General features: G+C 52.5%; 2 protein-coding genes across 3 annotated transcripts in view; both read right to left on the reverse strand.

Annotated features, from left to right (window-relative positions):
* AATF (apoptosis antagonizing transcription factor) overlaps window positions 1-9,466 on the reverse strand; it is a 33,368-nt gene extending 23,902 nt beyond the window's left edge. The window contains exons 1-4 of the mRNA XM_064394768.1: window positions 9,351-9,466; window positions 7,884-8,072; window positions 7,275-7,685; window positions 6,610-6,747 (exon numbers count right to left, since the gene is read on the reverse strand). Coding sequence (XP_064250838.1) covers window positions 6,610-6,747; window positions 7,275-7,685; window positions 7,884-8,072; window positions 9,351-9,435 — 823 coding nt within the window. The 5' untranslated portion in view covers window positions 9,436-9,466. The remainder of the gene's footprint in view (window positions 1-6,609; window positions 6,748-7,274; window positions 7,686-7,883; window positions 8,073-9,350) is intronic.
* An 8,000-nt stretch (window positions 9,467-17,466) lies between these two features.
* Window positions 17,467-23,611, reverse strand: LHX1 (LIM homeobox 1). Of its 2 annotated transcripts, XM_064394609.1 has the most exons (6): window positions 22,534-23,611; window positions 21,038-21,264; window positions 20,433-20,710; window positions 19,638-19,803; window positions 18,927-19,327; window positions 17,467-18,470 (listed from the first exon to the last, which is right to left on the reverse strand). In XM_064394609.1, the coding sequence occupies exons 1-5, from the start codon at window positions 22,701-22,703 to the stop codon at window positions 18,948-18,950; spliced, it is 1,221 nt and encodes a 406-aa protein (XP_064250679.1). In that variant the 5' UTR covers window positions 22,704-23,611; the 3' UTR covers window positions 17,467-18,470; window positions 18,927-18,947. The 2 variants fall into 2 exon arrangements, with proteins under 2 accessions (XP_064250679.1, XP_064250678.1); XM_064394608.1 differs by having other exon boundaries at window positions 17,467-19,327.
* Window positions 23,612-24,511: the final 900 nt, after the last annotated feature.

Below are 24,511 nucleotides of genomic sequence, written 5' to 3' on the forward strand. Positions count from 1 at the left end.
ACACCGATTCCACTGTCTTCAACTTTAATCAACTGTATGGCCGGCATTTTTCATTTCATAATAATGTGCTGTTTGGAATTCAAGAGGCAGGCTCAACATCAATCATTCGGCAAGAATTTTTCCACTGCAATAAATATGCAAATGAGGAAAGCCAGTCAGTCGTATTTCAGGCCCGACTTGCTAGTGTTTTAAAAAAGACACAAATTTATTAATTGCCGTTGGCCAGCGGAATCCTATTACTTTGGGCATTGATTACAAAGCTGTGTGAGTGATTATTGTGCAACTCGCAGGCTATCCAGGCATGAGGAAAAATTATTAAAGCAAGGCAGAGATTATCAACTCGGAATAACAATAAGCCTTAACATTTTAGGCCTCTAACTTCTTCAACAAAGAATTACGCCGCAGCTCCAGTGTATCATAATTCTGAAGCCTGTCAGTATTACTTTTGGAGCTTGCTCTGTATTCCCAGCAGCAGGACCACGTTCCCAGCCAGGAAAAGGAGGGGGAGTTCCTCCAGGTGGCACATGTCAGACCTGGGGCTGTGGGCAGCAGCCTGGATGGAATTCCCAGTGTGGAAAGAACCTCAGGAGGAGCAAGGTGGGGCAGGAGGGATGGCAGCAGCTCCAGCCTGGCACCCCCTGAGCACACTGGCACAGAAATGAAAGAAATAATTCTGTGGGATAAGCCTCAGACAGGAGCTCCAAGAGCCAGCCCAGACTCAGTGTTAGGCTAAAGGTGATTTTTTACAGGTGGTGTGGTTGCATTCCCATTTCTCAGAGATTTCAGCACAAAGCACTGGGAAATCCATCCAAATTTAGGAAATGATGGGAGCAACACTCCCTTCGTGCTTCCCAAAAAAGGGAGTTTGGGGAATTTTACCAAATGATAGGAGGAAAAGGGCTGACTTTGCTGCTGACAGCAAAGGTCTGCTCCACACCCAAGCCCAGTTTGCTGGTTCCATTGGAATGCAAATGATGCAAGAGCCTTTGCAGAGGGAAAATTGTATTCCCTGGGCACAAAGGAGCCAGGGCTGCACCCCCCTTCCACAGCAGAGCTTCAGCTGACTCCCAAAGAGTTCCAGAAGAGCCTCAATTTAGCCCTTTCACTCCAATATTACTGCATCTGACAGGGAGGACAACAGGATCAGACACAGATGAGTTTGCTAAAAGTAAAGAAAATAACTGGATTCAACAACAGAATAAAGGTTGGGTATTCAGGGGTTTATTAGAGGGGACTGGGGGAGGGGGAAAGCTGGGGAGGAGAGAAAGAAACACTTCCATGAAGTTCATGCTCTGCTGGTTCACCTCAACCATCATCTTCTGATATCAGCCCAAACCAGGGAGGGGATGGGGCTGGCAAAAATGAGATTTATAAAAACTGATGCTTTCCATTACTGGAAATGCAAAGAAGCTGACAGCACACATTCCTGCCTCTGCCAGCCTGGAGGCCCCACGTGCATGGGCAAGGAGGAGAAAGGAAGAGGAAATGTGAGATTTCAGAGTTATATCTGGATATTAAGGCCAGAAGGGAACATTAGCCCATCCAGACTGACCTCCCCACATAATACCAGGCCATTAATTATATTTATCATGACAAGCCCTGAGTTTCCATCTCAAGGTACCCAATTGCCAATTAATCCGAGTTAGCTGACATTTGCACATGCTTGTCTGGACACTTTTAAAGCCTTTGTTTCCCTGCATCTTGTTTGTGCAGTACACAGACTAACATGCACAAATATTTAGCTAAATTTGGTTTAATTAGCTATTAATCTTGAGGAACTCAGGTGTAGGCAGAGCTGTCTGAGAGTGGTGTAATCCCACGGGCTGGGGTTCAGCTGGACCAGGTCACCAGCCAGGGACTGTCCCAGCATTTCCTGCACCAAAATTTAAGGCAGATTTTAAATAAACCTCAGGCATCACCAGTGAACAACACACATGGTGTGGAGATCACCTATAAAATCATTTTACCACACCCATCCATGAGAAGGAGACACCAATTCTGCCCAAAAATACTGAATACCACAAGCCAAAAGCCTTGGCACTCTGTGAGGGAGGGCAAGAGCTTTTCCTCTGAAAACAGCCCAAAACTGCATGTTAAATAAATGCTCTGCATTTCTCCACTACCTCCCCCACAGAATTCCTGAACAAATCCCAGACAGTAATGACAAACCACAAAATACCTTCCTGGTACCTCTCACAGCCCAAATTCTGCACATGTCCAAAACATCTGGGCTTCATGACCCGACTTAAACTCACACAGCAACCACAGAGCTCCAAAGTGAGCCTCTCCCTCCAGGGCTCTTCCTCTCACAGCACACCCATGGCCCAGGAGCTGCTCATCCTCACTGAGCCCACTCCCCCCCAAAAGCTCTCTGTGGATTATTCCACAAAATTCAGAAAAAACGATCTGATTCCTTCATTTCCTTCAGCTGAGAGAAGATCTTCAATAATGCCAGCAGGCTTTGGCTCAGTCCCAAAAAGAGTGGAACAGATTCTCCATGAGATCAGAGAGGAGAGGTGGGATTTGGGGACACCTGCACCCAGAGAGCAGAGGTGGGATTTGGGGACACCTGCACCCAGAGGAAAGGTGGAATTTGGGGACACCTGCACCCAGAGGAGAGGTGGGATTTGGGGACACCTGCACCCAGAGGAGAGGTGGGATTTGGGGACACCTGCACCCAGAGAGGAGAGGTGGGATTTGGGGACACCTGCACCCAGAGGAGAGGTGGGATTTGGGGACACCTGCACCCAGAGGAGAGGTGGGATTTGGGGACAGCTGCACCCAGAGCAGAGGTGGGATTTGGGGACAGCTGCACCCAGAGGAGAGGTGGGATTTGGGGACACCTGCACCCACGTCCATTTCAATCACATCCAGTCCTGCAGGAACTGACAGGGCTGATGCTTTTTGTATTCATAAAGTGTCCAGACTAACACAATTCAATTAAAATGAACTACCAGTTTTAAGTGGGCTAGATCTGATCACAATAATTTACACTCAGGCTCGAAACCCAGTTCTGCTGTCACACATTTGTGCAGGCTCCCAGTAAAATCTTCAAAGCAGGAATATATTTAAGTCCATGATCTTGCCTAGCACCAATTAATCCTGTAACTGCTCTATGCCTCTGGAAAGTGTGTAATCTGCCTGGGCCTCAGTTCCTCCCCCTCCCTGTGACACTCACCCTGCTCTGCATTAATGCATTAACATCTCCAGATGGAGGTGTGGATACACTGGAGCTCTGAAAGCCACCCAGGAATAGAGGTGAGAACAGAATTACCAGGGAGTTCTTGGCTGCTGAGTCCTGCAGGCTTCCCTCAAAAATGCCAAGCCTGTGTCAGTAAATCCCAATTCATCACAGAGCTGCTCCCACCCAGGTGAGGGCAGAGGGAAAGGCCTTGCCAGGCACATCCTCTGCCCCAGGAAGTGGAACAGGTTCTCTGGCACCTACAGCACACTGGATTTTAGCCAAAATTAGTCCCTGCTTAATCAGTGTCTTCAACATGGCTTATCTGGATCTTGTGGAGGATGTAAAAATATTATTTTAAAGACTGGGATTAAGAGAGCCCAACAAAAATCCTCATTAAAAAGTCACTGAGAACATACACTCATACAGTAACTGAGACTAAACAGAATCTTAAATGTCAAAATATTACAGAACTGACCCAGAAGCAAATGAAAAGACTCAGTGTGAAGCACTCAGAGAGAGAGGTGTAAATGTGCTGTTCAGTGCCAAGCCACAGAATCTGCCACGGGACAGGAACCCAACCTGCTGTGCCAGGGCCCAGCTCAGGAATTATTCCAGAAGGGAGCACAGTTCTTTCCCAGCACACTCAGCCACAAATTTCCACCCCAGAAACAGCCATTTCTGGGTCCCTCAAAGTTTTAGGAACAAAAATCCAACAACTGCATTTCCCAGAAGGCAACAAAGCCCTATGGGTTTTTTTGATTTTTTTTGTTTTGTTTTGTTTTGTTTTTTAAAAATCTGATTCACTTTATCCAGGTTTCTTTTATTACTGATCACAAACCCTGGTGAAACTTCAGCCCAGCTCTCCAAAGTGTAAATAAGCTAATATTTGCTGTCCCCACTTTTGGCTCTGCACTGAGCAAATCCATCCCCACACATCCCTTGAGGGGATTTTTGGAGACAATTTCAGGAGATCCCCTTCCAAGCTCCCAGCACAGTGAAATATGAGTGGCAGGCCTGCAATCTGTGCACAGGCACAGCACAGAAACTTGCACCTTGCACTCCTTTTCTATGTAAATAATGCAGGGATCCTGCGGGAACATGCCAGGGATTGGAATTTTTAATTAATGGGTCTCTTTAATGTGCAAATCAGGAGCAGATTGCAAATTCTGACTCGCATTGATTATGAAAAACATTAATTGAACGTGCAAGACCCCAAACAGAGGCAACATCCCAAGGCCTGGACCAGGCTGGAAGATGCAGTGCAGGGGAATACAAATCTGGGCTGGAGGAACAGCCCAGCACCTTGGAACTGGGAGCTGGGAGGGTTTGTGTGTGCAGGGCAATAAACTCTGGACATTTGTGCTGCTTTCAGAGCCCAGCCACTCTGATCTCAGCACTGAAAACCATCCACACGTGGGTGCAAAACAGGAATAAACATGAGCTCCATGACCACAGTGTGGTCTCCCATTTGTATGGAAAAAGGGTGACAGAAAAAAAAAATCTGGAATATAATTAAAGATTAAAAAAAAAGGGAAATAAAAAGTAAGACAGCACAAACAAAGCAATGCTGTCTCTTTAAACAGAAATTCATCCTATATAAATTATGGCCATAAACTTTTCCTGCAGTGCAGCCTAATTAATTCTTGTTCTATACACAAAGGGAAATGCTGGGTGACAAATGGGTGTGAAGCCTGAAAGCTGCCAGGTCTGCAAAACATTTTCTACTTCAATTTATAAGCAATTTTGCAGTAAATCATCTACCAGAACCTGAGATCTCAGGAATCTAAGGTTGTCCAAAGCATGTTGTAACATTCAAAAGAAAATAAAAATCATAAAAGATTACAAAAATAATAAATTAAACATTTTAGGTATTGTAACCTCCGGTCTCAAAATCTGGAAAATGAGCATGACCTTGCCATTTTCACCCAGATTTGGCTTTAAAATTGCAAATGGATGGAGAATTGCTGTCTGCTCTTTAACACAATTACACTCCAGCCCCTAGGGAATTCCAGCACCACAACAGGGCTGTCCTGAGTAGGAGATACCCAAGGGGAAAATACACAAAGGACCATTTTCCAATTCAAAAAATTCAATCTTCCTCTGAGCACAGAGCAGAAATTTCACGAGAAATGGAAAGATTTGGGGAAAATGACTGGAAACACTCTTGTCCAGGAGCTCTGAGAGCACTGGGAGCCTCCTGCTTCAGCATCCTGCAGGGTTCACCCAGAGTTTGGGATTCTGGCACCAACTCTTTTGTGCAACTGGAACACCAAATCATTGCCTCCTGTTCAAAGAGCATGATGAAACCATGCCAGATTTATTTGTTGGGCTTGGACAGAAGTGCTGAGGCTGCCCTGAAAGGAGAGCATCATGCAGTGCCCATGCCATGATGATCCCCAATCCTGCCCAAGGCTGAAGTGCAGCACCAGTGGTAGAATGTTCCTAAATTCAGTATTTCCCATCTGTCAGCCTGAGATTTCCTCTGCTAACACTGCCCATGTCACTCCAGCTGTGTTCTGTCCTCAGAGGTGACCCACAGAACACAAACCCAAGCTCTGAGGGGCATCAGAGTGACCTCCCTGCCCAGATGATGAGGGGAAGGTCAGCAGGGGACCATTCAGCACTTCTTGGCAGTGCAGTTTCCCTCAGAGCTGAGGGATCAGCCTCTGCAGCACTGGGGACATTACACTCCATGCTCTTGGGTGTATTTTGCTTATGGGAAATACCAAAATGTCAACCATTGTTTCTGTTAAAGGTCTTTAATGATATTGCATCTTAGACCTGTAATGAAACATGGAGCTGGGGCAGCTTGTGATGCATCTCATTAAGGACATTAATAACATGTGCTCCACTGAAAGGTCAGCACAGCCTTGGTAGGAGTTTGCCTTTTTGTCCTTAATCACTTCATTTCAAAGCCAACTTTGAAGCAGAAAGCAGCTCACCTGTAACTGCAGGTAGGCTGACTGCCCTGCCTGAGGCAGAGGAGCACAGCCCAAACTTGCTGCAGGACCAAGGCTCAGGGTTTGTCTGATGGCCCAGACATCTCTCTCCCTGTGCATTCACCTCAAGGCCAGAAAAAAGGTGTGCAAATATAAAAATTGAACAGATCCACACCACACTGAAGCCCAGCACTAATCCAATGCAGCCTGCATGTTATGATTTCATACTGGAGAATCTACCACAGATCTCATCAGTGTCATTAGCAGTGACTCAGGAATGAACAGAGGGAGCAGCTCCATGCTGGAATTCACTGCACAGCCCCTCCTTTGGGCTGCCTTGTCCTGCTCTGGGCAAACCTCTGCATTCAGCACAAAACTGGTACAAGGTGTCTCTGGACAAAGCAGCCCAGCTCTGCACTGAACAGCAATGAGCAATTGTTTAAAAGAGTCTGAGCAAAGGAGAAAGATTCAAAAAAAGGCTCTTACAGTTCTCCACAGCGTGGTCAAAGTCCTGTCCCCCCTCCTCCCTGAACCTGGGGTAGGTGTCTGGCTGGGGCAGCCTGTTGGCTGTCAGGAGCATCTTCTGCATCTTGATCCTCCCTTCCATCAGCTGATCCCACAGGGCTTCAAACAAAAAGGAAAGAAAAGAATCAGTTAGCAAGAAAAAGCAATTATTCCTGACAGCTCAGGCCCCCTCCTCTGGCTGCACCCCTCCTGCCCAGGGCAGCCTTGGCATGCACTGGCCAGCACAAAATGGGTGCCACAAGCCTCTGGACAAAGCAAATCCCAGGTGAAACTCTGTGACCCACAGGCCAAACCACCCCTTTGCTTTACTGTTTCAAAGTTTGATAGTTTAACAGCTCAGACAGGAAGAAATGGCATTTTGGGAGTTACACTTTGGAAAGAAACAAAGTGATCCCAGCAGGACCAGTGCAGGAGCTCCCAAACCCAGGGGTCCCATGAGGACATTCAGCACTGGCTCAGTAAAGCTGATGGATAAATGCACTTCCCATCAGGAGCTGTTACAGCAGCAGTGACACCAGAACATCTGGCAGAACATCTGCACACACAGGGGGCTGCTGCAGCATGCAGCAGGCTGAGGGCTCAGGCTGGCTGCACAGTGCCAGCAGACACAGCAAACGTGCACAAACCTAGCTGGTTCCTCACAGCTCTGCCCTTCTCCACCTCTTCAGACTCCTGCCCTCTGGAGAAGGTCAGCACTCCCCCATCATCTTCAGTGCCTTTGGCTTCTTTTCCATCATCGTGGTTTTCACTCCCAAATTCCTCCTCCTCATCACTTCCTTCTTCCATGTCAGCATCATCCTCATCCTCATCCTCATCTCCATCCTCCCCTTCACTGCTGCCTGCATCGTCCATGCCCTCTGTGAACTTCTCAAAGTCTGTGATACTCTGGGAGCTGAACTGTGGTGCCTTGGCCTCTGCATCACGCTGCAAGTCATCCTCCTGCTCACTGCCAGCACTGCTGGCCTCCTCCCTGCCCTTGGTGTCCTCCTCTTCTGAGCCCTCACTGCCGCTGTACCAGTCATCCAGGGCTTCTGCAGCTGGAAAATGAGAGAAAAAAGTTATTTATTTAGCAGAAAAGCTCACCAGCACCAGCCCAGGTCTGGGCTATTTGATATCCAGCTGAACTGCAGCTGCTCCCTGCCCTGTGACAGGGCCCTGAGCTTTGCCATGCTCAGCCACGTGCTGACATCATGGTCTGCCAGCAAAAAGGGGGAAAAAAGGAAGAGATTTCTTACCAGATCCTTCTTCAGACAGAGCATCTCCCCAGAGCTCCTCCTGCAGAGCTCTCCGAGACGTGGCTTTGCCACTGTACCTCTGATCAGCTTCCAGGAGAGAGGCTGAAGCTCTTTTCCTGATGTTACCAGCAGGCAAAAGCTCATCCGTGGCTTCATCCTCAAACCTGTCAATCACTTTAGCAACTGTAGCTGTGGGGGGGAAAAAGGGGGAAAAGTGTTTGAAACTGAGCTGAACTCCAGGCTGGAAGGAGCCCTGGGAAGCTCCTCATGCACTGCACAGGGGAACAGGGACTTTGGGAAGTGCAGGAAAGGCACACAGATCATTTCCTGCAAGGGGGAAAGGCTCCTGCATGAAGCAGAACAGGAACTAAGCCCATCCAAGCCCTCCCAAGGATGCAGGAGGGTCTCTGAGCCCTTCATGTGGAGCACTCTGCAAAGCCTCAGTGCCTTCACTCACTTCATGCTTGCAGGATAAGAGGAAAATCCAATTCAGAGGCACTCTGGCTCTTGCTATATGTACAAACCACATAAAGACATAAACACTTCAGAGAAGCTCACCAGAGGAAATAATTTCCCTGTGGTTGTTGCTCTCCTTCAGCCCCATCTCCTCCAGGACACAGAGCAGAGCAGAGCTCACACACACACCCCACCATCCCTGCTTCCACGCATGGGCAAGGCACCCTGTGCCAAATTACAGCCCAGCTCTGAGGGCAACGAGGGCTCAGATCCCTGAGTGTGTGCTTGGAAATGTTAATGCCTGGCTTGGACTGTTTGTGAGAGGCAGAGGGGGGCAAAATCCTCCTGCTCATAACCAGAGCACAAAGCACAGTCAGTGCAGGCAGCAGAGGATGGCAAACGCTGGGCAGCAAGGAGGGGCTTGCCATCCCCTGCAGCCCTCAGTCCTGGCACCACCACAGGATGGAGCTCTCCCCAGAGCAGCTCGGGCTGCCCCTGGCAGTGTCCCGGGCCAGGCCGGCCGGGTTCGGAGCAGCCGGGACAGTGTGAGGTGTCCCTGCCATGGCACGGGTGGCACCGGGTGGGCTCCGGGGCCCCAAACCAGCCTGGGATTGTGCGAAGCCTGGAACAAAATTGTGGTTACTAAAACGGGAAAACGCCTCTGCTGACCACGGTAACTTCCTTAATTATTAAGATATTTCTTACAAGACACTACTCACAGACTGCAGGACAGAACCAGGCCAGGCCTAACACGGCCCGACCCCGGGGGTGGCCCCGGACACATCCCCGACCCCACAGACGGCTCGATGAGCCCCATCGCGTTGGTAACCCCCAGCCCCGACCAGCCCCGACCCCTCAGAGCCCCCGGGCCGGGGCACGGACCCTCCCCGCCGCCGCGGCGCCACGTGCGGCCGCTCCGCCGGCGCTCCGCAGCGCCCGGGCCGCCCCCGCCGGCCCCTCCCGCCCCCGCCGGCCGCGGTACCAACCCCCCCTGCCCCCGTACTGCCGCACCTTCCTCCGCATCATCCTCGGGGTCCCGCGGGCCGGGCCGGGGGTCCAGCAGCTCCTGCAGCTGCACGGCCAAGGGCGCCGCCATCTTGGGGGGAGCGCGGGGCCGGGAGGGGAGGGCGGGGCCAGGGGCGGGGCGGGGCTGGGGGCGGGGCCTGCGTGAGGGGACGGGGCGGGGCTAAGGGAGAGCCCGGTCCCGCCGGGATCCAATCGGGAATAAACCCGGGATCCAACCGGGAATGAGCCCGGGATCCAACCGGGAATAAACCCGGGATCAAACCGAGAATAAAGCCGGGATCCAACCGGGAATAAACCCGGGATCCAACCGGGAATGAGCCTGGGATCAAACCAGGAATAAACCCGGGATCCAACCGGGAATGAGCCCGGGATCCAACCGGAAATAAACCCGGGATCCAACCGGGAATAAACACGAGATGCAACTGGGAATAAACCCGGGATCCAACCGGGAATGAGCCCGGGATCAAACCGGGAATAAACCCGGGATCCAACTGGGAATGAGCGTGGGATCTAACCAGGAATAAACCCGGGATCCAAAGGGGATCCCACAGGGAATGATCCCAGGATCCAACTGGGAACGATCTCAGGGCCACACCGGGATCCCACAGGGAATGAGCCCGGGATCCAGCCGGGATACAACTGGGATTGATCCTGGGATCACACCGGGAGCCCCCCGAGCCCCCGTCCTCACCGGGGCAGTGGCAGCCCTTGTGGGCAGCAGGGCTGTGAGAACCGGGGCTCACGGTAGCAGATCCCAAACCGGCAGCACCGCAGCAAAGCGCCATTAATAATGCACAATATGACAACTATTGCTTTAAATCAACGTCAAACTTTCTCTGCCTCTCCTGCTGTGCAGAACTGAATTAATTCCCCTCCTGTTCTGTGTTAAATATTCTGCGGCCTCTGCTGGAGTCCCCCTCACAGCGGCGAGGGCCCGGAGCTGGGCTCTCAGGCCAGGCCTCGCACGCAGATACATCCTTACAGCTGAGTTACACGTGAATTACACCTGAGTTACACCCAAGTTACACCAGCCACAGGGAATTTGGGGATTTTGGCTGCTGGGGTCACGCTCTGGCCGAGGAGCAGCCGCCAGCGATGCAGACGTGGCCTGCAGAGAGCGTCAGCAGGGACGCGTTCTCTGGGCTTGCCCTCTGCCAGCCTCTCCCGGCCCCTTTCCTGCTCCTGAACTCCAGGGATTGCCTGGAATTGGGGAGGCTGGCACGGATTTTGTTCCGGGGAGCAGGGCCCCCACTCAGCCTCTCCAATGCGAGCTGCAGATGGAGCTCTGAGCTCCAGACCCCACAAGGAGCTCCGGATTTGGGATTTCCACACCCAGCGCTGCGGTGTCACCTGCCAAGGTGAACCTGAGGAACTGGTGCTCGTCCCCTTCTTGTCCTGCCTGCCCCCGAGGTGCCTTTAAACGCCATAAAAACGAGCAGGAGGTGGCTGGCGCTGGGAGGACGGAGCCGGATCCATCCCGCAGCACGGCTCATGCGGGCGCTTCTCCTACAGAGGGCAGAGGAATATCAGGAATTCCCATCGCCTGCACCGGGCTCCCACAGCCGGCACGAACCTGGCAGGCACCGAGAGGGAGCGGCTGGAAAAGCCCAGACATCGCCCTCCCCTTCCCGGCCCCGCTGCCACCCTCCCTGACACTGGGCACCTGGATGAGAAAATAAAGTTTTTATAGAAAACTCAGTGTTTTTATAGAAAACTCAGTGTTTACTGAAAACGCACATTTTCACAGCGAACCTCCCCAAGCTTTAGAATACCCAACAGCATAAAATCCAACTCGGTTTTGTAGTTTGTTTTTATTTTATCACGGCAGATGGATGGCTTTAATGCTCTGCATAGCCAGTGGTGGGGGATTACCCCTGCTCCAGCAATGAGAAATTAAACACTGATTTTTATTTGTTTATTTATTTACAAAGACATGGTTTGAAAAAAACAGGAAACTTATACACCAGGAGACATGCACAGTGTATCTTCCCTGGCTTTGCTTCTAGGTTTTCCTTTTTTTCCCTTTGAGTTTGTTGGTGTTTTGTTCCAAGATGCCACCATAAACAAAGGGAGGAGCCTGGAGAAATAAATCCGTGGAAAATTAAGTAGCAGGAACAAGTGCTTACCTGTGCAGTTACTTCTGAGTAACTAACCACTCGCACAACCAAAGAACTAGTGCCAAGGCTCCCCTGCATAATTGCATTTTCAAACCTCTGCACTCTTAGAGTGAAAAAGGAATGTTCTCTACCCTCACAAATAATGAATTGCCCTGTTAATGAAGGGAGAGAGGCTTTTAGTGATGGTTAAATAAAACAAACCCAGCAGAATTAATAAAAAAATACAAGTGAGTTGCATTAGTCCTTTGGAGTAAAAAATGAGCTTCTTGAAGTCACAGCGTTTCTGATGCTCGGGCCACTGAGATCAGGATTTCACCCACTGAGACTAATGGGACAATTGCTCCATATAAATCCCAAGGGCAGCAATGCATTCCAGCCCGGCCCACACAGCTGCAGGCTCCGGGGTGCTGGCAGAGCTCCTCCTCTGTGCCACATCCATCACTCCCGGCCGTGCAGAACAAAAAGCGTGCTCAGGTGTGGGGGACCCCTCACCAGCGGGTCACCCCACCTCGCTCCCGCAGCCACAGCACCTGTTAATTCGCCATTTTTCAGGAGGAGATGCAGTCAATAGAAAGCCACATCAAACGGCGACGGCAGCCTGTGGAAGTCGGGGGTTGTTAAAATATTTCACCCACAGAGTCGCCTCTGCCGCTGTTTATTCTCTCTCCTCTGCCTTTCACTTAGCAGGGTAATTAAATCAGACTCCGGGGCTGGGTTTTAATTTCTGGTTCACATGCCCTCCAACCATGCTGCCGTGCCTGGGACTCAGAACAGAGCAGGGAATATTTGTACAATAACTGTATCGATACATTTTCATTTAAGATGCTCATGAAAGGCTTTTTGTGCCTCACGGTGGGTTCAGAGAAACCCTTGGCCTGTTTAGAAACTCCATCAACCTCACTGACATCATCTCCTTGGCATTTTCCCTCTTAATTTTACTTTTTTATACACGTGCCTGTTTGCTGGGATGGGAATAACAGCCCAAACACAGAGCAGATAAACACGGGGAGGTGGAAGAGGCTGGGCTGTAAAAGCAGCTTCCAATTTCTCCCGCTCAGCGTCTCTCGCTGCCGCGCCCGTGGAGCTCATCAGCTTTTGGGAAATTGTCAGATGAGATGGAAGGGAAGGGCTGTGCCCTCCTCCCTGGCTGTATAATTACAGGTTGTTAACACAAATCCATCTTTCAGAGCCATTCCCTCAGCAGAGCGCAGGAACGGGCCGGGGTGGAAGCGTGGAGCCCCCGGGCACTGCCAGCGAGGGACCCCAGGGGCTGCAGAACCCTTCCAACCATTCCCAACGGCATTCCCACCAGATCCAGGGAATTACCCGCCCTGGAGTCGCCTCTGCTGAATTTAATTGACTTACTTCATCAAGAGCAAAATTTGACCCGTATACAGAGGGCCTCGGGCTGGCCAAAAATAGCCACGAGCTGGGGCTGGTCTTGCCAACGCTTGGGCAAGCAAATGTCCTTTTCCAAACTGACCTTTATCGTTTCAGTCATGCTAGTTCAGTTAAAATATTCTTTTTAAACCAGCAACACAATTTGTCCATGAAAAGGAGAGAAAAAAGAAGTGAAAAGAACTGTGAGAAACAGAAAAGAACACAAGGAAACCCCATCCACTAAAACAAATTACATAAAATTTAGATTATGCACATAAAAAACTCTCCTTATAAATATTTATTAGTATTTTTCTTCTGTGCTTTTATTTACTTGAGTACTTCTGCTATTCCTAACCCATCCCTCATTCAAAAAACACAATTGCTTTAAAGATTTTATCAACCCTTAATGGTTCCTACATTGAAAAATAGAAGGAACAGAGTGTGTCTGAAGAGATGCACAGCCCAAAGATCCTTACAGCAGATAAGAATTTTAAAGGCCACCCAAAGGCAATCTAAAAACTAGACAAAAACTGGTTTTAGAAGGAGCAAAATGTCTGATTTTCCAGGCAACCACGCGTGTGCTGTCCTGTGCACAGCCATGCCAGCACACAGACAGGCACCGGGGAATTGTGTGAGGCTTCACCCCAGAATCCCCCCAGGCCCTGGGAATTCCTCCCACCCAGCCAGGGCAGGTTTTCCAGCCAGGGGAGGTTTTCCAGCCCAGGCTCTGTGCTGTGCCACGATGCTCACCCTGCCCTGCAGAGCTGGGCCAGGATTTCCTCCGGCCACGTGGGATCCCAGCAGCCGGAGCAGGCTCACATTCCTCAGGAGGGGAGCTTGGAGTACAACCAGGCACCAAAAATGCCCCTAATTCTTAGATTTTCCAGAGTGAGCAGTGCCCAAATGGCACCGAGGCAGAGCTGTCCTGGGTTTGGTGACATCCTGGAGCAGAAGCTGAAGGAGAGCCCAGTCACACCCGTGTCCCAGCAGTGTCACCGAGGGATGTTCCCACAACAAAACCACGGGATGCCAACAAAAACAACAGCTGTGATCCCGTGTGCCAACGGGAACTGCCCTGCAGGGACACCCTGAAAACACCCCAAGGACACCCCACAGCTCCAGCAACCCCGGGGATGTGGAATTGGGAATTTGGAGGCCACCTCACCACAAGGCCACATTTCCTCTCCAATTCTTTCATTACAATTCTGCATTTAATGAGTGAGCAACTCTCACATCAAACTCTGCTTTCCAAGCTCTGTAGCTAAACCACCACGAGTACTACCAACAAATAAACAAATCCCAGATTTATAATTAAAATATATTTTAATGGACACACCAATTCCATTTATAACTTCAGGGGTGTTTTGTTGGCATGAGGAATGCTGAGCACCCCAGTGCCATGGCAGAGACAAAGAAAGGATCTCCCAAAACTGCTCCAGCATCACAATTCCTTGTTCCCAGCTCGCCAGCATAGAAGGATTTCTATCAATTGTTTAAACTTAGCAGATGTGAATTTATCTGTTAGGGGTAGGAACAGAAAGGGGGATTGCAAATGCTTCCATTTCATATTGTGAGAGCATGCAAAGCTTAAAGAAAACACAGTTATTCAAGATAAAAATCCAGACTACAGCAAAAGGAGCCATTCCTGAGAGGACACTGCAATATCTGCCACTTCCCAGGATGGCAAAACTATGTCAATCACCACTGATATTTTAAAATGATATTTATTTATCAATCTGTATCCTGTACCCATCGCTCAGCACCTGGGTACAGACATTAAAATATTACAAATCATTTCTCTACAAATTATCATTTAAGCCCATCCTTATTCCTGGGATACAGTTCTTCCCAAATCCCTTTCCATCCCCAAGCAAACAGATCCCAGCAGGGCCTGGGGAGGGAGGGACTGGGCAGACAGGAGCCTCGGTGGGGACAGCGTGGCACACTGGGGCCAAAAGCAGGGCTTTGGCTGCTGGAAACTCAGCATTTTCCACACTTTGATCAGCCTGCAGAGCTCCCCTCCCACAGAGCAGCCCACGGACATACTCACAGCACGGCCTGGAGCCCTTCCCTGGGGGCTGCAGCACTCTGGCAGGGGCTGTGCACGGATCCTCAGCCCAGGCAGGGAGGGGCAGTGCCACCGGCTGCCCTCACGGGGACACGGCCCCGAGGGCACCCCGGGCAGCAGGAGAGACCAAGAGAGAGCAGTTACTGCCAAAGGGCTCCTGGGGAGGCCCTGCACGGACACGGAGCTGGGCTCTGCACGGCAGAGACAGCCCAGGAGCCCGGGGTGGCTCCAGGCCCTTCTCCCACAGCCCTGCATCCATCATCCATCCCTCCATCCCTCCATCCATCCCTCCATTCCTCCATCCCTCCATCATCCATCCCTCCATCCATCCATCCATCCATCCATCCATCCATCCCTCCATCCATCCCTCCATCCATCCATCCCTCCCTCCATCCATCCCTCCATTCCTCCATCCCTCCATCATCCATCCCTCCATCCATCCATCCATCCATCCATCCATCCATCCATCCATCCATCCCTCCATCCATCCCTCCATCCATCCATCCCTCCATCCATCCCTCCATCCATCCCTCCATCCATCCATCCATCCATCCATCCATCCATCCATCCATCCATCCATCCATCCATCCATCCATCCCTCCATCCATCCCTCCACCATCCATCCATCCATCCATCCATCCATCCATCCATCCCTCCATCCATCCCTCCCTCCACCCACCCACCCAGGGAACGCCGCCGGAGTCAATGGAAATGCTCTTGTAAACAAGGACTTACAAGAACCCAACGTGCCAATGCTTTCAAAGGAGTTTGCCTGTGCAATTGTTGCTGGATTAGGGGCTTCAGACACACCGAGCTCGCTCTGAGGAGGGCAGAATTCCAATCTCCACGGGCTGGGGCTCGGCCTCGGCCATGGGAACGGCTCCTGGGATCCCCCAAACCCAGCAAAGCCCCAGGAAGCCATGGGAGCATCACAAAGAGACAAACTCTCCTTTTTACAACCTAAACCGAGCCTTACACTGGCCCTAAACCGAGCCTTGTTGCTGCCTGAATGAACACAGAATAAAATGTACAAGGACCGAGAGAGAAAGAAAGAAAGAAAGAAAGAAAGAAAGAAAGAAAGAAAGAAAGAAAGAAAGAAAGCAAGCTCAAAATTTCCTACAAAACAAACCTATTTGGCGAAGTCCTCATTTAAAACCATTGATTCAACAATAAAGCAGCAGCCCAGCCCAGCAGCACAAACAGCAGTATTTATCTTTCCCAGATAAGTAGAAGTTTGGAATAAATAAATCACCCATTCCTCCACTTATATAAATGCAAACCAGAGCAACAAAACATGGCAATAGCACAAAAGACAAACAAATGAGTTAGACACGGAGTCCAGGAGTTTAAGAAGTCTCCCCTGTATTTAATAAAGCATGAATTATTTTTTTTTTAGAAACACTAACAGATCCCTTGCAGATAGTTTTTTATCTTTATATTGTTATTATATAAGACATTTTGTGTTTAAAGTGAACTATTGCTTCATCTAGGTGGCCCCTCTGCTGGGCATAGAAATTAGGTATTGAACAAAATCAAAAATCACCATTGAAAATTACAAATTACACAACTCAAAAGCATTTGGAGTTGGTTCTTTTCCCACCCCAGTCCGAAGAGAGAAATAATGGAATCCCCGGGCACGGGGAAGTCTGGGGTTTACCACAAAATCCTGTGTCTACATCAAATGAGAGCGAAGGCAGCGAGCCCGGTGAGAGGAGAAGGAGGAGAAGCAATCCCAGCTCATCCCTGCCATTATCCCAGCGGGAGGAACGCTCGCAGCAGAACCGAGCCTGACTCTTTGTGCCCAGCTCAGCTCCGGCTCCTCTCGGAATCAGCCGCACTTTTGCTTTTGGACAACTGAATATTCATGATTCTGCCACGGCTGATAATTAAAACGTGAAATCTGGCATTTCGCAAGGCTCCGGGATTTTTTTTTGTTTCGTTTTTCTCCAAGAGAATGAGGCTGCATCGAGGGCAAAGCAAAATATTCTCCCCCACTGCCCTTCAGAGAACTTCAGAACGACCAAACGCCGCCCGAGCACTGACTCTGCCTCAGCTCCAAGGAAAAAGGATTCAAATTACTCTCAGGACACTGAGGTTATGCTGTGGCCAAACCGTCCAATTTGGAGGAAAAAAAAGTAAAATTATCTCCAAAGAATTAACTAAAACTGGATCAATTGCAAACCGTATCTTTGCGAGCATTTCACATTTACAACACGTTTTTGTTTGTGCATAAAATCAGCATTTCGACTGTTCCCTCTTAGCATAGAGCACGAATAACTGAAGATATTGGAGAATTTGATTATTTCGGAATTTTAACATTTAAACTGCTGTGGAACAGGGTATTTGGACTTCCACAAAGATGGAAAGAAAGGCTGGAGCTGCCTCTGGCCGCTGTCTGCATCGACACCAGGGCTCAGACTTCCACCAGAGGCAAAGAGCTGCCAGGATTAGCAGAGTGGATCCTTCCTTCTCAGGGCTATTTTACTCAAGAGAATCAATTTCTAAAAACTGCTTCAAACATCAAATGAAACACAAGTTATCTAAACATCAGATTTTCTAATTTTATTAAAAACGCACAAATTTTATCCAACATGTTTTCTTTCATACAGTGAATGGTCTAATATGCACTGGAGGTCACACAAGCTTAGGTTCATTAGAACAATAAAAGACATATGAGAAATTTAATATATAAAGAAAAAAGTAGCAGCTGTTGACTGCATATTTGACCATAAAATTTAAATATTTTGGACTTTTATTTTAAAGACACAAAAATAAAACCTGTGTGGGTCTATATAAGTCATATTAACAATTCCATGAATGTTCAACAGGACTAAAAATTAGCAAAGATGTTTGTTTTTTTTTTTCTTTTTAACCTTGTAACACTTTTTAAACACCTTCTCGGGTTGCTGGTGCAAAGCACCTTACAGTATTTGTGCTATATATTTACTTTATTTGGCAACTGTCTGGGTTTTGTGGATTTTTTTTTCTTTGCCTTCTGTAAACAACACCTTTTACAAACTAGCACAGTGAACCACAAGCCCTGCAATCTGTTAGAACATCTACAGAAAAGAAAATGAACTATTTTGGTTGGCTGCTCAAAATCTTTTGCTTTTGAACAAGAGGTTTTTCTAAAACAGGATTTATTAGTAAAACATTGAGCTCCTGAATTTAACATTAGACGTAAACAGTTGACTGTTTTTAGTTCAATAGAGTCTTTTTGTTTAGCTTTTCTCTCTCTGTGAAGGTAGAATACTTTTTGTTTGTTTGTTTGTTTGTTTTTTCAAGTCATTTTCGTTAGAGGTCTGGGTGGTGACCTTTGCTATGATGAGGAGGTTTTGTACGTGTAGCTTTGTGAAGGTAGCAGAGTTGGTGCTGAGGGCTTAACATTTAGTATTTGCTATTTTTGGAAAGAAACCAAACCAAACCAACCGAAAGAAAACGGAAAAGAAAAAAAGAAAGGAAAAAGGAAAAGTTGTCCCACCTGATCGTCAGCAGGCTGAAATGGCTGAAGCTAAAAAGAGTTTCTTGTTGTCGAACTTTCTGAGAGACAAAAATGAACAAACAGATTCATAATGCCAGAATCATCCTTAACCAGGAACGCTATAGAGAGTTCTTGAAGCTTTTTTTCCCCTTTTCTTTGACCTCTCCTTCATTCAATTATTTTTTAATTTTTTTTTTTTTTTAAACGAGAAGTTTCTAAGGATTGTGGCTCTTAGGATGACATCCAACAGGGTAATCAAACTTAGCCATCCTACGGAATGGCAGCACTTTTACTGTACAGCTTCCCCAGTTTCTTTGTCAATGGTACAAAAAAGTCCCCTTGCTTGTTTGATACAACCATAACATGGAGATTGTCCTGGTCTAGAGCAAAGCTTGCCTTGGAGCGATTGCACTCAGTTCGTTCCCAAGGTAAAATTGTCTTAGGGCGGGAGAGATGTTATATGAATTCATTTCTGTACACCATAACAATAAGCAGACTAGATGATCATCACTTACTTAGACCCAGTTTGTTTAAAGCTACCACACAGCTGCTTCGTTCATCTCTGGAGGGTGGGACAAGTGATTGCCGTAGTTAGCACCACCGTTGACGGATATCGACGAAAATGGGGGGCTGGGGCCAAAAACTTCTGCGGACATGGAGTGCAAGGACCCGGGCAGGTTGGGTTCGGGGCTGGGCGAGTCCCCCGGGGGGTGCGACATGATGTCGGTGAAGCGCTGAGCCTCACTCGAGGGGTGGTGTCCGGGCAGGGGGTGGTCCATGGCCCCCAGCGGGGTCCCTGACGGCCCCGAGGAGGGCACGAACGGGAGGTCCACGGGGGTCTGCGCTTGAGACGAAGGCGGTCCTTGCGGGAAGAAATCGTAATTGCTTCCAGGGCCGTAATACTCGCTCTGATAATCTGGCGGACAAAGAGAGACAGAGGGACGGTGACGGGCGGGCAGGTACCCGAGCGGGGACGGCGCGGGCGCGCTCGGGGTGCCACCCACGAACCCGAGGGGAACGCGTGACGGGCTCCGGCAGCCCCGGGACCCCCTCCCGCCGAGCAGCGGGGACCCCGACACAAAGCGGCGCTCCCGAAAACACCGGGGAACGGCGGGAGAACGCCGGGATCCCGCCGGCTGCGGGAGCGCCGCGATGGGCGGCGGGAGCCGGGCGGAACGGCCCCGGGGCCGGAGCCGGCACGGAGAGAGAGGGGCAGCGGTACCCACCTCCGTAGAAGGAGAAGGGCCCGTTGGGGATGAGCTCGCCGGGCTCCAGCCGGTCCACGAGCGGCCGCATCCTGCGCGGGCTGCGGAAGAACGCGTGTCGCCGGGCGCCCAGCGCGCTCAGCTGCTTCATCCGCCGCTCCTTGGAGCGCCGGTTCTGGAACCACACCTGGCGGGGCGGCGGGAGAGGCGCCGGTCACGGGAGCCCGAGAGCGGCCGCGCTCCCCCTTCCCCTCCATCCCCGTCTCCATCCCCATCCCGGGGCTGCGCTTTTCCCTTTTCCCGGTTTTTCTCGCGCTCCGAGCGCGGCCGAACCCACGCGTGACGGCGGCCCCGCTCCCCACCGACTGCGGGTCAAGAATGATTGAGTTAATTCTTATTACCCTGACAAGATTACTGCTAATTACCCTCACACTGAGCCTCTCCAATCTAACCTCGTCTTTAATGGTCCTTTAACCCCCCATTACCCCAGCGCTGCGGGTTTATAAACCTTTTAATAATTCCAGCGCGTTGTCATTCTTATTTACCCATTAACCCCTCACATTTCTGGTTATTAATTTCGATGCTGTTTGCAGCTTCTTGAGGACTTTTGGCGAACAAACCCGCGGCTCTGTCCCCGCCGACCGGCCGGGGCTGGGGAACCGGGAAGCCCCGGGAAGCCCCGGGAAGCCCCGGCAATAACGATTTCAAAGGCCGGCGGGGCTTCCCCGGTCCCCGCAGCGCGGAGGGAGCCGGGCACCGGCCCCTCCTCGCCCCCGCATCCCCCGGAGCCGTGCCCGGTGCCCGGGGCGGCGGTACCTGGATGACCCGCATGTTGAGGCCGGTCTCCTGTGCCAGCTGCTCCCTGATGTGCCGGGTGGGTTTTGGGGTGGCCGCGAAGGCGGCTTTCAGAGTCTCTAGCTGTTTGGCTTTGATGGTGGTGCGGGGTCCCCGCCGCTTGGCCCCCAGGTTCTGGTCGTCGTTTTCGTTGCTCCCCGTCTCCTTGTCGGACACGTTGGCGCTTTCCGAGTCCTTGGCGTCGTCCTGGGAGGGGTCTTGAGAGTCGGGGGACAGGCTGGGGTCACTGCCGGTGGTGGCTGCGGAGAACAAACCCGGGTCACGCTCAGCCGGGGGAAATTCCGACCGCGAGGTTCGGGCCGCGGTGGGAGCGGGGGAGAGGAGAAAGGAGGGAGACGAAAAAGGGAAGGAGAAAAAAAGAAGGGAGATAAGAAGGAGAGGAAAAGAAAGGGATAGGACAGCGAAGAGAGAAGAGAGAGGAGGAAGAAGACAAGGGAGAGGAGAGCAGAGATAGGAGGGAGAGCAGAAAGGAAATGACAGGAGAAAGAACAGAAGGAGGAAGGAGAGGAGCGTCTCTTCCCGAGGAGCAGCCGGTGCCGAGCGCATCCCCGCCCTCGCCCCCTCACCTGAATGCAGGCTGTTTTCTTTGGCAGTATTGCTGTTATTTAGGTAATCTTCTTTGCAGACAAACTTGTTCTCGTCTATGATGTAGAGCTCCTCGCCGGTGGAGAGTTGCTTGTTACACATCATACACGTAAAACAGTTCAAGTGGAACACTTTGCTCCGCGCCCTGCGGACCAGGTCGCTGGGGGAGATGCCCTGGGCACAGCCCGCGCACTTGGTCCCGAAACACCTGCGGGGAGAGGCCGGGCAGCGCTCAGCAGCGCCCGCCGAGCGCGGCCCGCGCCGCGGCCTCCGCGCGCCCTGCTCGGCCGCGGCCAGCGGGGCTGAGCCACAGACAGCATCCCTGCGGAGCGCTGTGCCCCCGGTACTGCAGCTTTTAAAAATAAAAATCAAACCCGGGCAGCGGGACCGTGCTGGGGCTCGCCGAACGCCGCGGCTGCTGCGCTGCCCGGGTGTCCCCGCGCCCGACAGCGGCGTTGCGGGGCTCTGACAAGCAGCCCGCAGGAATTCCACCCGTTCCGGGCGCCGGTACCGGCCCCGGCCGCGCTCCGGCCGGAGGAGCCGCCGGTGCGGGCAAGACCGGGGTGGAGAGCCGGGGGACGGCGGGGCCGGCCCCGCACCGGGGCCAGAGGCCTCCCGTGCCCCGCGGGCTCTGGGAACCGGGAGCGGAGCAGGCCGGGCCCGTTCTCGGGAGGAGCGGTGGGGCTCGGAGCAGTGCCCGTCCCCGTGCCCAGGGAGAAGCGGCAGCGGGGCTCGGGCCGGGCGCCGTGCCGGTGTACGGCGGGGGCTCCGCGGCCTCCCGGCCCCGAGCCGGTCCTTGCCCTGTGGCCGGCGTGCGGCGGCGGGGCCCGGCGGGGCAGCGGCACCGGCGGCCGCTCCGAGCCCGGGATTGATGCCGGGACGCGCGGGGAGAGCGGCAGCGAGCGAGGGTCGGTCACCGCTTCCCTGTCCATCCATCCATCCATCCATCCATCCATCCATCCATCCATCCATCCATCCATCCATCCATCCACCGGCGAAGGGTCGCTGCCCTCGGGCCGGCCTGGCTCCGGTGCCCGGGATACGCTGGGCCCGCGGAGCGCCCGCAGCGCGCCTTCCCCGCCAGCGGCACCGGGAACAGCGGCGGGCTCACGGCCGGGAACATCGCCGGGAACATCGCCGGGAACACGGCCGCGGGTCCGGCGGGGTCAGCCCCGCTCCGCTGCCCCGGGCCCGGGCGGTGCCCGCGCTCCCCCGGTCGATAGTTTGGAGGGAACTTTGGGCAACTCGAGCTCGGCCGGGGACGCGGAGAGCGGCGACATCAACGGGCCCGGGCCCGACCCCCGCCCCGGGAGCACCGGGAGAGCAGCCGCGGTTTGAGATGTTCGCGTGTCGCGGGGAGGGAAGAGGCAATCGCGGGTCCCGCTGACAGCGGGGGAAACAACAAAAATAAAGGGAAAAAATGGAGGTGGAAAACGAACGGAGAGGAGCGGCGGGGGCAGGCGAGGCCGGTACTCACCGAAAGAAGTCGTTTTTGCAGTAAAGCTTGCCTTCTCGCGAAAAGCATTTCTCTGTCAAATTGCATTTACATTCACAGCACTGAACACACTTCACATGCCAAGCCCTGTCCAGTACATTCAACAAAAACCGGTCCAAGATCGGCCTTTTGCAGCCTGCACAGTGAACCATTGTCTTTGGTTAGTTCTGAGGGGGGCAGCGGTTTCCCAGGTATCAAGGAAAAAAATAAATAGAAACAACAATTCTCTTTTTTTTTAGAAAGACGACAACACCGGCGAAGGTTTGGTTTTTGTTTTGTTTGTTTTTTCTTTCTTTTTTTTTTTGTTTCTTGATTTTGTGTATGTATCTTTTAAAAGCCTTGGAGAAGTGAAGAAGGATAAAAAGAAAGGGAGGCAGAAGAAAAAATCTTCGTTCGAGTGTCCTAGAAGGGGTACACAGGAGAACCCCTCACTGCCCAGCGCTTCGACACAGCCGCAGGATCCCGGCCGCCGCCAACCACACGGATAAAAATAATAATAATAATAATAGTAATAATAATAGTAACAATAAAACAGTAACGGCTATAAAGATCGGCCCTCAGAAAAATAAAAATTAAAAAAATTAAAAATAAAACCGCCAAAAAAGCGAGCGTGATGAGTTTTTCTAAGGTCTGAGGTAGAGCAGTCAGGAGTCAAAGTGCTTTTCCCAATGAGAAATCAAAGGAAGAAAAAACATAACAACAACAACAACAACAATAATAATAATAATAAATAACGAGCCGGGACATGGAGAGGCGGTGGCGGTCAGACGGGCTGTGGCTGCTGCCGCGGCGACATCGCCCTGCGCGTCCTGGCGCGGGGACGGGGACACGCGGGGCCGGGGACACGCTCCGCCGCTCCTCGCTCTCCTTCTCTCTCTCTCTCTCCTCGTTCTCTCTCCCTCGACGTCGCGCCGGCTCCGTCCGTCAGTCTGTCCGTCAGTCCGTCCTACCCCCGCGCATCGCTACCCGCGGCGGCCGCCCGTGTCCCCGGCGTGGCATGGCCCGGCGGTGGCGGAGCGCAGGGCCCGGCCGGGCGGAGGGCGCGGGCAGAGGGGCGGCCCCGCCGTCCGGCCGCGCAGGGGCTCTGCATGGTCCCGGCGCCGCCGCCGCCGCAGCCTTATGCACCGCGCGCCCACGTCACCGCCCGCCGCGGCCAATCCGCGCCGCCGCCGCCGCCCCCCGCGCCCGCCGCGCCGCCGCCGGACGGGGCGTCCGCGCCCCTTTATAGAGCCGCCGGGGCGCCGCCGCCGCCTCCGCCCGCCGGGCCGCCGAGCGACCCGCCGGCACACCGACCGACCGACCGACCGACACACCGACAGACACACCGGCACACCGACCGACACACCGACAGACCCACCGGCACACCGACCGACACACCGACAGACACACCGACCGGCCCCCGGGCGCGACGCCGCGGTAGGTGTGAGGGAGCACGGACGCGGGCACGGCGCGCTCGGTGCGGTCTGGCACCCCCGCGGGGTCACGGACCCGTCACAGCGAGCCGGTGGCCGGAGCAGCGCCTGGCTGGGCACCGGCGGCAAGCGAGACCCCGCTCCGGCCCGGCTTCCCCGAGGGCGCGGGGAGAAGGAAGGGGAAGCCCGAGGCGGGCCGCGGTTCCCGGGAGGAGCCGTGCGGCGGGGCCGGCACCGCGGCCCGGGACGCTCCGGCGGGGCCGCCCCGGTGGGGAGGGGGCGGCGGGCCCGGGGCCCCCGGAGCGCCGAGGGCGCGGCGGAGGCGCCGTAACTTCGCCGCGGTTCCGTTACCGGCGCGGGCAGCGCACGTCCGGGGCCGAGGAGCACCGGCACCGCCGTGTACCTTCTTTATTTTTTACTTTTTTTGGTAAATAAAAATTAACTCGCTTTTACCTTCCAGGGGCCGGTCGGTACCGGGGCGGTGCGGAGGGACGAGGTTTCTCTTTCCTTCGCGCTTTGCTGCCCGTCGGGAGCCGCCGCTCCGGGGA

This window comes from Passer domesticus, chromosome 19 (assembly GCF_036417665.1).
Source record: "Passer domesticus isolate bPasDom1 chromosome 19, bPasDom1.hap1, whole genome shotgun sequence".
NCBI classification, from domain to species: Eukaryota; Metazoa; Chordata; class Aves; order Passeriformes; family Passeridae; genus Passer; species Passer domesticus.